This window comes from Bison bison, unplaced genomic scaffold, assembly GCF_000754665.1.
Source record: "Bison bison bison isolate TAMUID 2011002044 unplaced genomic scaffold, Bison_UMD1.0 scf7180017864134, whole genome shotgun sequence".
Classification (NCBI taxonomy): domain Eukaryota; kingdom Metazoa; phylum Chordata; class Mammalia; order Artiodactyla; family Bovidae; genus Bison; species Bison bison.
The window spans coordinates 6,873,351-6,889,023 of NW_011494706.1; the positions used below are offsets into that span (position 1 = coordinate 6,873,351).

Here is a 15,673-nt window from a genome sequence, read left to right on the forward strand (position 1 = left end):
GACACTTAGAATATCTTTCCTTTTTGAAGAACAGTGAAGAGGAAGGAGGGATCCCATGTGAAATGCCGAGGCAGGACTCAGTTAGGAGTGGAACTTCTTGGTTGTGGCGAGTCAAGTGCTTATTGGTGATCTTGCAAGAGCCATTGTGTTCCCATTCACCGTTTGGATGTGGTGTGGGAGGGGAATGAGAAAGTGTGCACCCTGAAGACCGTTGGCCAAGGAAGGAAGGGGGTTGCTTTGGTTGTTCATGGTCAAGGGACAAGAGAAGGGGAAGTCCCAGATACAGTAGGAAGGGCAATGGTTAGTAGAGTGAGGGCAGGACTTGAGGAAGCTGGAATGCAGGCGATTCAGAGCATAGGAAGAAGAGGAACACTGCAGGGAAGGCCGGAAGGTTTTCCCACGAGGAGGTGAGGGAGGGAGACAGATTGCCAGTGCTCATCAACGGGTGGGTTGCACCCGGGACGTTGGTAGCATCCCTTGGTGGCCTGTTTTTCTCTCTCAAGTGGAGTGCACTCTAGTGTGTTTGGAGAGGAAGAGAGCTGATAAAGTAGAGGGACAGCGGTGAGAATTTCACCTACAGGGACACCACGAGAGCTAACTAGGGACCTGTATGATCCCTGGCAGCAGCGTCGTCGTTAGGGTTAGAGACTGACTTCGTATTAATAGTAGACACGTATGTGGCCATTTCCCCACTTAACAGCTCTCTGAAGCACAGGTAGAACAGCTGAGAAAGACAGCATTTGCGCTAACTGAGGTTAATCTTTGCATAGAGGATGAGATAGAATGACCTCAGAACCAAAGAGGTGAGGGAATTGACAGATTTAATGAATGATGTTTGAAGAAGTTGCTTTCCATGTTTAATTAATTATGCTAAGACGTTTATGTGAATTTAAGTGGTATTTTGACATTCAAATAAATGTAATTAAAGTGACTTTTAAATTTTTAATTAAAAAAAAAAGGATCAAAGTTAAGTAATAACATGTTCCTGATTTTAGCCATGGGTGTAGATGACACAGAATGGAATGGCTTGAAGAAGTCCAAGTTTCCTGAAGCTAAGGGAGTTGGTGGGGGGCGTGTTTCATTGGGGAGCAGGGGTTAAATGAAAGGTAGTGACCTTAACAGGTTTTAGTTAATATAATTTGAGTTGTTAGAATAATTTTCAGTTATAGAACAGGTTACAATTGTTCTTACAAGTTGTAAGAACAGTTGATGGCAAGTTGTAGAACACTCGATGAAGAAAGGTCTTGAAGTAAGAGCATTATTTTGGGGGGAATTCCCTGGCAGTCCAGTGGTTAGGACGCTGTGCTTCCACTTCAGGGGACCCAGGTTCAACCCCTGGTCAGGGAACTAAGATCCCACAAAGCCAATTTTTGGGCTTCCCTGGTAGCTCAGCTGGTGAAGAATCTGCCTGCAATGTGGGAGACCTGGATTCAATCCCTGGGTTGAGAAGATCCCCTGGAGGAGGAAACAGCTACCCACTCCAGGATTCTGTACTGGAGAATTCCATGGACTGTATAGTCCATGGGGTTGCAAAGAGTCAGACGAGACTGAGCGACTTTCACTTTCAAGAGCATTACTGGGCTGCCCAGGTGACGCTAGTGGTGAATAACCCACCTGCCAGTGTAGGAGACTTCGGAGACTCGGTTTCCCGTCTCTGGGTTGGGAAGATTCCCCTGGAGGAGGGAATGACAAATCACTCCAGTATTCTTGTCTGGAGAATCCCATGGACAGAGGAGCCTGGCGGGCCCCAGTTCACAGGGTTGCAAAGAGTTGGACACAACAAGCGACTTAGCAAGCACGCACTTGAGAGCATTATTGCCCTAACTACGAGGCCAGTGGGCAGCCCCAAAGTCCATCCTACTATTCAGGGATGTCCTTAGAGACCAGACTCTTTGCCTCATTACACTCTGGCATTGCCTGTGTGCAGATGAAATCTCCCTTTCCATGTCAAGGTGGTTGCTACAGTCTCAAGTTCATGCCCTCAAGCACAGGTGGAGAGTTAGGGCTGGGGGATGAGGAAGCAGTACAGCAGAGAGTTTTCTGCAGTGGTCTTACTAGGGGAAAAATACTTTCTGAAATGTGCCTATATGTCTCAGTAGCTAGGACTGGGTCTCTGGATCCACTCCTAGCAAAAAGGAATATGACTGCCAGGGATCAGTCCTTCCTGACTGGCACCCGACAACGTAGGCAAACAATCATATGCTTCACTCTTTGGAAAAGCAGTGTCTTAGTATCTCATTTGGAGAGGAGGCAAGTATGGAGTGAGAGACAAGTTTTCAGATGAGGGAAGAGAGAAGGAAAATGCAGGAAGACAAGATATTTTGTCCAGATGCAGCCATTAAAAAAGCATACTGTTGGGGACTTCCCTGGTGGTTGGGTGGTTAAGAATCCACCTTGCAATGTAGGGTTCGATCCTTGGTCAGGGAACTAAGATGCTAGGTGCTGCTGAGCAGGTGAGCCCACACACTCCTGAGCCCGTGGGCCACAACTAGAGAGTCCGTGGGCCACAACGAAAGATCCCGCACAACTAAGACCCAACACAGTGAAATGAATTAATTTAAAAAAAAAAACTTTTTAAGAAAAGCATACTGTTAAATTTTTTTATTATGAAGAATATGTTTTGAAATGGGGAAATAGCCACAGTATTTGTTAAATGATTTTAAAAGGATCACAAAACAGTGTGATCTCTGTTTTGTCTAGAACAAAAACCATTTTGAGTCATTAGCCAGCAACCTAAGCATTTATACTTTGTATTTTCTTATTTTTGCAATGTCAATTTTTGTATCCCGATCTGAGGAAGTTATACCTGACATTGCTGTCTGCAGTTTCAGTTCCCAGTGACTTTCCATTGTGGGTTAGAAATAGCCATCATGATGAGGTAATGATTACTTCTTTTAGACGGTCCGTTTAGCCATTGCATTGTCCCTCGAACACCCACAACATTTCCAGGTTTGGTGAACATCAGTTGCGATTTTCTAATTTCCACTTAGTTGGGACTGATCCTTTTCTTACTCAGCATTATCATCAGTTCCAGGATTGAATAGTATATATAGCTCCTTTTTATGCTCTTTTCAGAATACGTATTTTGTTAATAAAACTTATGCAGGAAATGACTTTTACTATGCTTTCATCCAGTTGCCTCAAAGCAGTGGAAGTAGGAGAGCCAGCAGCTGCGGTGAGGGGCTCCGCCTTTGTTTCTGCTGAAGAATCCCCAGGCCAGGCGTCCCTTTCCTCAGCCATCTCACCTCCTCCCATTGGAAGCCAATGGCGCATGACTCGAGGCTAATCTTCAGGGCCTCCCATTTATTCCTTACTTCCAATTTACCAGTTTTACTGTCCAGCTGATCTGAAGCTTTAAGGAGCCCGCTTTAACCCTCCTCTTGCTTTTTTTGGGATTTGTTTTGCCCTTTGTGATTTGAGGTGAAGCATTCTGTGGGTTCTCCTGAGGCCCAGGGTTTGCAGCCCGTTGTTAACTCTGTGACTCGATCAGTGAAAGCCGGAGAAGCCACTCTCAGGTTTTGGAGTAGGGTACAGTGTCGACGTACACCAAGCTTCATACAGTGACTTCAGGCAGATTCTGCTTAAGCACAGAAGTGGAAGGAGTGAGTGAGATCGCCTGTGAGTGAATGAAGCCGCCTGATAGACTGCCCAGGACCAGCCTTTGTTACCCATGGCTTCATTGCTTATGCAGTAATATTGTACCACATTTTACAGGAGAACCGTGATCCTGGGACTAGACTCAGCAGTCCACTTGTGGGCCTGTATACCCGAAATTATTGAAAGCAGGGTCACAAAGAGATACTTACATTTATATACCTACATTCGTAGCATATTCTTACAGCAGCCAAAATAATACAAGTTCATCCTTCAGCAGATGAATGGATAGGCAAAATGTCATCAATCCAGACAGCGGAATATTATTCAGCTTTAAAAGGAAGGAAACTCTGACGCACGCTACAACACAGATGAACTTTGAGGACATTACGCTAAATGAAATAAGCCAGTCACAAGAACAAATACGTTATGATGCCACTTACATGAGGTATCTAGAGTGGCCGGATTCGTGGAAACAGAGAGTAGAGGAGTGGTTGCCAGGGTCTTGGAGGAAGGGAGCAATAAAGAGTTGTTTAGTGGGTATAGAGTAGAGTTTGAGTTTTGCAAGATAGATAAGTTCAGGAGATTGATTATACAGCAGGTTGAATATACTTACTACTAAACTATACACTTGACATTGGTTAAGGTGGGAAATTTTATGTATAGCTTACCACAATATATATACTTATACCATAATATATATACCACAATATATATAGCTTAACAATATATATACTTGTAATCAACAAAAAGAGGAAAAAGAGATCCTGAGACTGGCCCTCAGCGTTGCCGATAGTCCTCTGCTTTATGATTTTGTCGTCATGGGGTCTAAGTCTGTTCTTATAATTGTAGTGTAGTGTGTGGTGTTAGTCGCTCAGTCGTGTCTGCCTCTCTGTGGCCCGCCAGGCTCCTCTGTCCCTGGAATCTCCTAGGCAAGGATACTGGAGTGGGTTGCCGTGCCCTCCTCCAGGGGATCTTCCCGACCCACGAGTTGAACCCGACTCTCCTGCACTGCAGGCAAGTCAACATGTTATTGGTTTAGTATTGTTAAAAAAAAAAAAACACAAAAACCTTTGTTGTGTTGGTCTGTGCGATTCCTCTAACATCCTTCGTAAGAAACAAACTAGATAGATCTTTGTACGAAACAACAAATCGTTTATAAAGACACCTCTGTTAAAACGTGGATAACAAATTTGAAAAGACTGGGGTTTAGAATAGGAGAAAAAAGTAATTAACTTTGTACAAGCTGTATATGTCTTAACTGTTTAAATCAATGAACTACTGACGTATTTTTGTTGCTGAAACCCGAGGGTGTGAATACATTGCTTAGGTTTAAGTAGATCTATCCAAAAGTCCAGAATTGTCTATTGAGAGCTGTCATTTCTGTGATTTACTTTATGGTATATAAGTTGGTGTTTTAAGTGTCTTTTGAAACTACTTTTTTCACCGCTGGGAAAAAAAGACCCAATGATAAAACTTTTTCCCATTAAAAAAGCTTGAGGTAGATTTTCAGTTTGCTTGTTTTCAAGAAATAAGAGAATTAGAGCTCTAGAACGCCTAAGAGAAACTAATGGTTGTTACAAGGCTTTGAAGACTTCTGGTGTTCAGACTGAAGTCCGGAGTCTTTTTAAGGGAGTTGCCAAGGACGAAACCCCATCTGAAGTCTCTAGGAGCCAGACTTCATTCCAGGATGGTGTCCTGTTGAAACAGGCGCCCACGTCACATGTTTCAGAAAGACAGAATGGGGGCCCCCAGTGACTGTTTATCGTCAGTGGGACTAGACATTGAAACCTTTTATGCCAGAACTGGACACTGTAACATTAAAAGGCTTTAAACCTGTGTTTAACTTAATTGGCAGTATCCGTAGTCTCATTGCATTGCATCACTGGGATTACTGTGAAATATTTGAGTCTTGTATAAGACAGATTAATTTAGATTAAAATCTTGAGGAGCTAATTTAAAAGTATGTCTCACGATACTATAAATTGAGATGGAACAGATAATAAGCCTAAGTAGAGAGTCCTTTCAGATGTCTTTGATCAAAGCACTTGCGATGCTGAAGGAAAGTTGTTTTTTTTCCTTTCTTTGTTTAGTGTTACAGTTCATTCATTCATATAATTCTCAGAAATTGGGACCAGAGTTCTTATTCTTATTTGTGACCAGAGTTGCAAGTCTGTCATGCTCCAATGCATCGATGCATTGGAATTAGTGAAGGAAACAAGATTTTGGGCAATTTAAAAAAAAAAAATCATTAACTCAAAGTTCGCTAGTTCGAAACTGTAATTGTAGCTGGATGTTTTGGGTTTAAAAGAAAACCCAGTTTGCTAACCAAAAAAAATTAAGTAGCCTGATAAAATCTAAAGAGTGGTGATTCTTACATAGAACCAACTCTTTATACATAGGTGTCATTTACATGGAATCAAACGTTAGACCAGCGTACATGTTCTCACTGCCTAAACTGTGCTTTCGTATGATGTTAACAAGTCATTTTTATCTACATTTGCCTTTAAATAGAGGAGACCTACACTCTTAGAATAAGTAGCAAAATAACACAACCTAAAACCAAATAATAGTGATTATGGCATAGAAGGAAAACTATGCAGCCACTAAAAATCATATTGTATAAAAGAGTTAGATTTTAGAGGAATTTTGTTGAAGTGGCAAAATATTCAAAATGAATTGTTAAATCTTTATAAAGCAACTATAAAATGTGTACTGAATAATAACAATTTCTATTTTAAAATGTGTTATATTTCTATATTAATGTTATATATATTGATATGTAGTATATATGATATATTTTATATATAATGCTTCAGTATTAAATAGAATTATAATATATTTACACCTGCAGATATACCAGTATCTGTTTAAAAGACATGAAAGACAAAGTTATTTAACAGTAGAGTTTTCTCTGTTTTCTGAGTGGTGGTGTTTTGCATGATTTTTTTCTTCCTCTGGACTTTTAATGAATTTTTAAAAAATATTTCTATATGCATTAAGCATGGACCAATTTTATAACTAAGAAAAATATAGTATGTGCTGTGAAGTGAAAGTCTCTTAGTCGTGTCTGACTCTTTGTGACCTCATGGACTATATAGTCCTGGAATTCTCCAGGCCAGAATACTAGAGTGGGCAGCTGTTTCCTTCTCCAGGGGATCTTCACAATCCAGGAGTCAAACCGGGGTCTTCTGTGCTGCAGGCGGATTCTTTACCAGCTGAGCCACCAGGGCTGTATAAATACACAAATGAAAGCAGTATACATGTATTTAAACTTAGGTGGCTCAGTCAGTAAAGAATCCGCCTCCAATGTGGGAGACCTGGGTTCAATCCCTGGGCTGGGAAGATCTCCTTGGAGGAGGGCTTGGCAACCCACTCCAGTATTCTTGCCTGGAGAATCCCCATGGACAGAGGAGACTGGTGGGCTGCAGTCCGTAGAGCTGCAGAGTCGGACATGACAGAGTGACTAAGCGCAGCACACAGTTCAGGCTTTTTATAAATTTCATTTCAGTTCAGTCACTCAGTTGTGTCTGACTTTTTGCAACCCCATGGACCGCAGCACACCAGGCCTCCCTGTCCATCATCAACTGCCGGAGTCTACCCACACCCATGTCCATGGAGTCGGTAAAGCCATCCAACCATCTCATCCCTTATCATCTCCTTCTCCTGCCCTCAATCTTTCCCAACATCAGGGTCTTTTCAAATGAGTCAGCTCTTCGAATCAGGTGGCCAAAGTATTGGAGTTTCAGCTTCAACATCAGTCTTTCCAATGAACACCCAGGACTGATCTCCTTTAGGATGGACTGGTTGGATCTCCTTGAAGTCCAAGGGACTCTCAAGAGTCTTCTCCAACATATAAATTTGCTGCTGCTGCTGCTAAGTCGCTTCAGTCGTGTCCAACTCTGTGCGACCCCATACACAGCGGCCCACCAGGCTCCCCCGTCCCTGGAATTCTTCAGGCAAGAACACTGGAGTGGGTTGCCATTTCCTTCTCCAATGCATGAAAGTGAAAAGTGAAAGTGAAGTCGCTCAGTCATGTCCGACTCTTAGCGACCCCATGGACTTCAGCCTACCAGGCTCCTCCATCCATGGGATTTTCCAGGCAAGAGTACTGGAGTGGGGTGCCATTGCCTTCTCCAACATATAAATTTAGATGGGCCTTGTTAGTAATTACTTGGTTCAGATTTTTACGTATTTATTCTACTCATTGGCTGCTTACACTGTTTGAACACTGAAACATGAATCAAGCACATTTATTCTTGGTACTGTTTGAAAGGGTTGGTGCTTAGTGTATAAGAAGCTAAAGATGGCAAGCCAGGATGGCATTACTTTAGGTTAGTCATGCTGTTTAAAATCCACTGCTTGCAAGTCATGTGCATGTGTTTCCAATAACGACTTGTGTGCCACAGAAGATTGCTTTCATTAACATTTTGTGCTTCACTTTCACACTCTCGTTTATTCGTTGCAAGTTGCTTTACCCTCAGTGGTTCTTAAGTCCTGGACCACTGTCCCTCAGCAGTGCGGTCTGATCTTTTCGTCTTTGGAAACTTAGAAGGTGACCCCGGCCAGTTCATCAGGCCCGTTTAGGTGGCGCTCAGAAAGAATTCCAGTTCACCTGTGTCATCCCCACTTGGTGCTTTGTCCACTGGCCTTGTGACAGTGGCCACGTTTCCTCTGGTCATTTCTAACTCAGTCTCCCCTAGGAAACGAGACACTTCACCGATGATCATTTGTTTCCTGCAAACTACACAACCTCTTCACATGCATTACTTCGTTTAAATCTCGTATTATGAAAAGTAAGCCCCATTTTCTCCTTTTTAAAGGTGGAAAACTCAGGCTTTGGTTTAGAATAAGCCAGGAAGGTAGAACTCCCCTGAAGAAAATATTAGAACTATAAGCCAGTAACCAAATAGAGCCCAACTGATGAACAAGTGTGTGCTCACCGCCCCTCCCGGCTCTGAAGCCCCTGATGCTGCCTAAGCATTTTTCTAGCCCTTACGAGAACCTAATTAATTAATTCCATCCTCCCTTTACCGCATTCTCACAGTGTTACGTGGGGTAGGTCAGTCTTGTGAGCCTCCAGATTTCCAAGGGTCATATCACGTTCACTATCTTAAATTCCTGCCATCCGACACTGCCTCTGAGTTTAAAACATTGTACCTGCTTTTGTAAGTTCTAAAATGAGAAGAAGGTGCGACGTTGGTCCAGATGCCTCCGTGCTGCCTGACTCTGTCAGCAGCAAGTGCTCACTGCAGTGGATGCTTTACGAGCAGTGATCCTGTGCTGCAGGTTTTGTCACTTTCCTGTTTTTATGGACAGAAAAAGTGAGGCTTGGTGAGGTAAAACTGCTTACCTGGTTTTCCATACTCGTATGATCTTTGATCTAATAAAGGAGTGCCTCGGGAGTTAGAATCCAGTTTTCCTGGACTCTGGTTCAAATCAACACTCTGGTTTTTTTTTTTGCTAGTGGTGTTACTTCGGGCTGATTACATACACCTACTATGTATCAGCTTCTTGACCTGTGAAATGGGTTGATAATATTATTTACCTCAGTGTTGTGGTATGGATTAAGTGAATTACTAAAGCAGGACTTGACACATAGTGACTGCTGAATAATAGGTGCTATAAAAATATTAAGAACTACCATTGCTGTTATCATCGTTTACTGGATTTTAATTGTTGAAATCATGTGTTAAATCATATAAAAGTATGTGAAGTGAAAAATGTCCCTCTCTCGCCAACTACTTTCTCTCCCCACCATTAACCCTGGACACCAGTTTGGTATGTATCCTTCCAGAATATTTCCTATGTCATCTGGAACTTTTTTTTTTTTTTGGCTTCACCAGGCCTTAGTTGCAGCACATGGGATCTTTAGTTGAGGCATTTGAACTTTTTAATTGTGGCATGTGGGATCTAGTTCCCTGACCAGGGATCAAACCTGAGCTCCCTGCACTGGGAGTACAGTCTTAGGCGGTCCAGTGGCCTAATTTCAGGGAAGTCCCTGAAATTATTTTTTAAATCATCCTTTCATTAATAAAATATGGGTGGAGAGTGGCACTTTTTGTAGTAATGTTGAGCATGGGAGAGTGGAGTGGTAGAAAGGGAGACAGATTCATTCATTCAGCAGGTATTTATCAAATGCTTTATATGTGCCAAATACTATTCTAAGTACTGAGAATTCAGCATGTTGAATTTCTCTTTTGGCAAATGATTGATTTTGTTTCTTGGTTTTATTTAGGATATGATGTTTCAGCTTCTCCGAGGCCTGGACTTTCTTCATTCTCACCGAGTGGTGCATCGTGATCTAAAACCACAGAACATTCTGGTGACCAGCAGTGGACAAATAAAGCTGGCTGACTTCGGCCTTGCTCGCATCTACAGTTTTCAGATGGCTCTTACCTCAGTGGTGAGTGAGAAAGCACTGTTCTTTCCTTCAACTTCATTTTCCTCTTTGGAATGACAGACTGCCCCCATTCCAGGCCCCTAATGTTATTACTGCCCGTGGTCAGTTTGTGGACAGAATGTCTTTGCACTTTTTATATGGCAGGCTGTAGGAAGAGAGTGTTCTGCTTACCACTGCAGACACATCCGGGCTGGGCTTGTTGTGGACAGAACCCATTGCAGAAATAGACCGTTGCTTCTTAGCCACTAGAAAGGAATCAGTTACAAGTTTCCCAATGGTTTTGCCATATGGCTTTTTGCCATAACCACTGTTTTCAGAGCTGCATATGTCGTGTCTGGGGAGACACAGCTCGAGGTCAGGGAGAAGACAGCACCAAGAACATATCCCTATCCTAGCCTGAGAAACAGTCAGGTACCTGCACATGTGTGCGAAAGCACTCCTGTGAGGCTGTGGTGTCGACTGTGAAGAAGAGATTGAATTCACGGTGAACTTGGGTGATCCAGGAACAGGCAGCACCACCCCTCCACGGGACGCCTTCCTCCAAGCCGAAACACAAGCGCAGACCCACAGGCTCTATTTTGGCGAAGAAGGACAGTTGTAATCTGGGTTTTTTGTCTCATAAAACCATAATCCGCTGACTTTGGTTAGCTTCTGTTTCTCCTAATGTAGTTCATTGTTTCCGAGATGAATTTTGGTGAAAATGCACCCAAAATATACAACAGGAGTCTGGAAGTAAGCACTAATAAATCCTTGTCTTTGAAGGGCCTGTTTTACATACAGTGAATTCATGCATAGATTTTTTTTTTTTTTTTAAAGCCAGGGAATGTCCCTTTGCTGGGCTATGTATTCGGGGCAGGACATGGACGTTTGGATGTGGACTCGGAGAATCCTTTTGATTCCATGAACGCTACTAACATTGCCCCTAAAGCTTTAGATTAAGCCTTAAGTAAAAGAATCTTCATGAGTCAATAGGCCATTGTCTACGTATTATCCATCTTTTTTTAAATGAATTAATTTATTTTAATTGGAGTCTAATAAATGTACAGTATTGTGGTGGTTTTTGCCGTATATTGACATGAATCGGCCATGGGTGTGCATGTGTCCCCCGTCCTGAATCCCCCTCCCACCTCCCTCCCCATCCCATCCCTCTGGGTTGTCCCAGTGCACCAGCTTTGAGTGCCCCATTTCATGCATCAAACTTGGACTGGTGATCTATTTCACATATGGTAACATACATGTTTCAAGATGGTCACGACGACCCTATATGCGAGACAGCAAAAGAAATGCAGATATAAAGTCTCTTTTGGACTCTGTGGGAGAAGGTGAGGGTGGGATGATTTGAGAGAATAGCATTGAAACATGTATATTACTGTATCGTCCGTCTTTTAGCCTCAAAGTGTTTCTCAGTCAAGGGTGGCGCTGGAGGGAAGGGGAGGGGAAACGTGGTTGAGAAATGTATGACAGCATCTTTGGTCATCATAACAACTTGGGGGGTGGAGGCAGCTGCAAGGTGGCTAATATTCTGCTTAACAAAGAATTGCCTCCACAAATTCCAGTAATGCCCCAGCTGAGAAGTAGACATTCAGGAGGGGAGTTGGAAATTCTCGGAGAGAACTTGCCTTATAAAAAACACTCAATTTGCAAAAGTATTCTGCTTCCCCATCCCCGAAATACAGATGCTGGAACCTGGTACATGTCAGATCGCGTGGTTCCCAGTGTTCTACACTGTACCTAGGGCAAGAGAGTTTTTTTTTTACAGAAGATTCCTTTGAATGCGTCACCACTGTTGAGAGAGAAGCATTCTTGTTTCCTGTTGGCCCAACACACACTGTCACTTTTGAGAAGAGTGGGCACAAAATGGTGTTTAAAGGACACATCTCCGATTTGGGTGGTGTCAAGGGAGCCCTTGTATGCTTATATAATCGCACCACAAAGGGCTGAGTCTGTGTGTTTGCCCAGTGGGAAGGGTGAGGTGGCTGCGGCTTCCCTAGGAAGTAGTTTTGTATGTTGTTTCGGGGCCCTGGGGAGAAGCTTGAATAGGCTTTGCGATCTGGACAGATGATAGAAGGAACTGGTCTCCTAGGGTAGATTAATTGAAGGAAGGATGAGCCATAACTGAGCCACTTTATTTTAATCCCCCCTCAACGGGGCACTGAAAACCGTAAATAAAAACAGGAAACCCAGTTGGGTTTGTTTTGATTTTTTTTTTTTTCTTCTTCTTCTTAAATTTGAGGAATGATAGCCCAGCTTGTGCGTAACACCAATTAACATTCCATTCTCCCTGAAAGTTGATATGTTCAGACAGGAAAATGGAGACAAATGATTTCGTACAGAAAAGGGGAAAGGCAGTCATAAATACCTGATTTTTCAGTATCTAGCTTGTACTGTATACTCTATACTTCTTATGTGACATAAAATAATTCTTATGTGACATGAACTAAAAAGGATTAGCAATCAGAAAAGACACTGGAACAAATTGAGATTTTACTTGAAACAGTAGTAGCTGAAATTTAATGTTAAGAATAAAGAGTATGATTCCTGTAGAATGCTGCATTAAATTTTTTCCCACTGTTCGATATTTTTCTTTTTAAGGGAAAATCCATTTCTGTAGTGATACATTGGTTTGCATACACATGGTGACACTAGACTTGGAATTGTTTTTTTCAGAATGAACTGGTATTTTGGGGTTTTTTTGTTTGTTTGTTTGTGTTTTTTTTGCATTTCTCAAAGAGAAAAAGACTACATTCCACTTCCTGGAAATACGCATATTTTAGTGGGTTATGTCATACAGGAACTGGGAATCAACTTGATTTGTGGAATGTTAAAGAAATTTCAAGTTAACTGATTGGAAACTGACATTTTACAACCATGAGAAACACTAATACACTACTTCTGTTCCAAAGCCAGACTCAGATTTCCCCTTTTGGTACCCCCCGCAGCAATTAATCCCACCTTCCTCCCGCATTATTTCCAGAGAAACATTAATGCCTTGTGTAAGACTTTTCTGTCTTGTTTGTAATTATTTAGGGATTTTGTTTATCAAGCTGTAAGTTCCTTAAAGGAGTGGGCCTTTGGGGTAGAAATTAATTTAGGACAGTCATAAGTCTAGACTCTAGTTGTGGCTGAAGTTGGTGTAACATAGGGGCAAACTATCTGGTTTGGCTTGTCTTCATCTGATAAGGAGGAGGCTTATGTGCCTTTAGGGCTTCCCTGGTGGTTCAGTGGTAAAGAATCCGCCTGCCAATGCAGGAGACTCGAATTCAATTCTTGGGTCAGGAAGGGTCCCCTGGAGATGGAAATGGCAACCCACTTCAGTATTCTTGCCTGGGAAATCCCATGGACAGAGGAAGGAGCGTGGTGGGCTACAGTCCAAGGGGTTGCAGAGTCAGACACGACTTAGTAACTCAACAACAATTAAGTGCCCTTAACTGGGTGCCTTCCCCATGACACAAAGGTGTCTTAGGAAGAATTGGGGTTTTGCTATTCAGTATACAATCAGGTATGTACATGTAACCTCAAAGGGAAAAGTGGTTTATACTTGTTTCTGTAAATTGTACAGAATCAACGTGTGGATGGCTACAGTGAAGGCCTTAGAACCAGGCAGGAGGGTCCCGTGGCCTGGGTTTCACAATTTGGAGGAGCCAGCACTGGCCCTGCTCTAGCCACGCCTCTCTTGATGAGGACAGAATCCAGATACCTCTCAGAGTCTGAGACCCCCACGCTCAGCCAGCTAAACGCAAGGCTTTGGAGTTCCCTGACCGAATGGGAATCGCACAAGCTCTTCTCTTCTTCCTAAAAGCACATCGGGCCACCTGTGTGCTCGCCACACGCCTAAGGGGCAGTAGCTTGCAGACGTTGGGCAGGATGGGGACACGCAGAGGGGGGTGGCCGTAAGCACGTACATGAGGCCTCTTGTTCTGCAGGGAGGAGCTGGGAAGGTGAAGAGAAGTGGGGCCCATTATACTCAGAGCCTGGTGAAGAACTGTTTCTGAAACCCTGAAAATCAAATTCTGCGACCTGTAATGAAATAACTACATTTGTGGAAAACCAGAGAACAGGTCCAAGGGAGCTTCTTTCCATTGTACGTAAGGGACCTGTACAAATCATGCCCCATGCGGTTATATATAATCTTGTGGCAGATGGATTTCAAGAATACAGGCATACCTCATTTTATTCGCCTCGCTCTATTGCGTTTAGCAGATGTTGCATGTTTTACAAATGGGCGCTTTGTGGTGATCCTGCATCATAGCACCGTTTTCCAACAGTGTTTGTTCAGTTAATGTCTCTGTGTCACTTTTTTGTAACTCTGGCAATATTTCCAGCTGTTTCAGTCTTAAATTGAATATTTGTTTTGGTGATCTGTGATGTTACTATTTCAAAAACATTATGTGCTGCAGAAGGCAGGATTTCTTAGCAATAATTATTTTTTAATTAAAGCATGTACATTTTCAGGGCTTCCCAGGTGTCATAGTGGTAAAGAATCTGCCTGCCAATGCAGGAGACACAGGAGACGTGGGTTCGATCCCCGGGTTGGGAAGATTCCACTGGAGCAGGGCATGGCAGCCCACTCCGGTATTCTTGCCTGGAGAATTCCATGGGCAGAGGAGCCTAGCGGGCTGTAGTTCGTGGGGTCTCAAAGGGTCATACAACACTGAGCAAACACGCACACATGGACTTTTTGTTTTGTTTGTTTTTTAATTAATTTGTTTTAATTGGAAGAGAATTACTTTATTTTGGTGGGTTTCCCGTACATCAACATTAATCGGCCACATGTATACATGTGTTCCCCTCCCCTCCCCCCACCATCCTGAACTCCCCTCCCACCTGCATCCCCACCCTACGCCTCTGGGTTGTCCTAGAGCACCAGCTCTGGGTGCCGTGCTTCATGCACAAACTCAGATTGGCCATCTGTTTTACATATGGTAATACACGTTTCAGTGCAGTTCTCTCAAATCATCCCACCCTCGCCTTCTCTCACTGAGTCCGAAAGACTGTTCTTTACATCTGTGTCTCTTTTGCTGTCTCGCATATAGGGTCATCGTTACCATCTTTCTAAATTCCATATATATGTGTTAATATACTGTGTTGGTGTTTTTCTGTCTGACTTACTTCACTCTGTATAATAGGCTCCAGTTTCATCTACCTCATTAGAACTGATTCATATGCATTCATTTTAATAGCTGAGTAATATTCCATTGTGTATATGTACCACAGCTTTCTTATCCATTTGTCTGCCAATGGACATCTAGGTTGCTTCCATGTCCTGGCTGTTGTAAACAGTGCTGTGATGAACATTGGGATACACATGTCTCTTTCAGTTCTGGTTTCCTCGGTGTGTATGCCCAGCAGTGGGATTGCTGGGTCATATGGCAGTTCTCTGCATATAAGTTAAATAAACAGAGTGACAATATACAGCCTTTATGAGAAATGCTGGACTGGAAGAAACACAAGCTGGAATCAAGATTGCCGGGAGAAATACCAATAACCTTAGATATGCAGATGACACCACCCTTATGGCAGAAAGTGAAGAGGAACTAAAAAGCCTCTTGATGAAAGTGAAAGTGGAGAGTGAAAAAGTTGGCTTAAAGCTCAACATTCAGAAAACGAAGATCATGGCATCTGGTCCCATCACTTCATGGGAAATAGATGGGGAAACAGTGGAAACAGTGTCAGACT

General features: G+C 42.8%; 1 protein-coding gene across 3 annotated transcripts in view; it reads left to right on the plus strand.

Annotated features, from left to right (window-relative positions):
• Nucleotides 1-15,673, plus strand: part of CDK6 (cyclin-dependent kinase 6) — a 261,972-nt gene that overhangs the window by 107,712 nt on the left and 138,587 nt on the right. For all 3 annotated transcript variants that reach the window (XM_010839786.1, XM_010839784.1, XM_010839785.1), the window contains exon 4: nt 9,833-10,000. In XM_010839786.1, the coding sequence (XP_010838088.1) occupies nt 9,833-10,000 (168 nt within the window). The remainder of the gene's footprint in view (nt 1-9,832; nt 10,001-15,673) is intronic.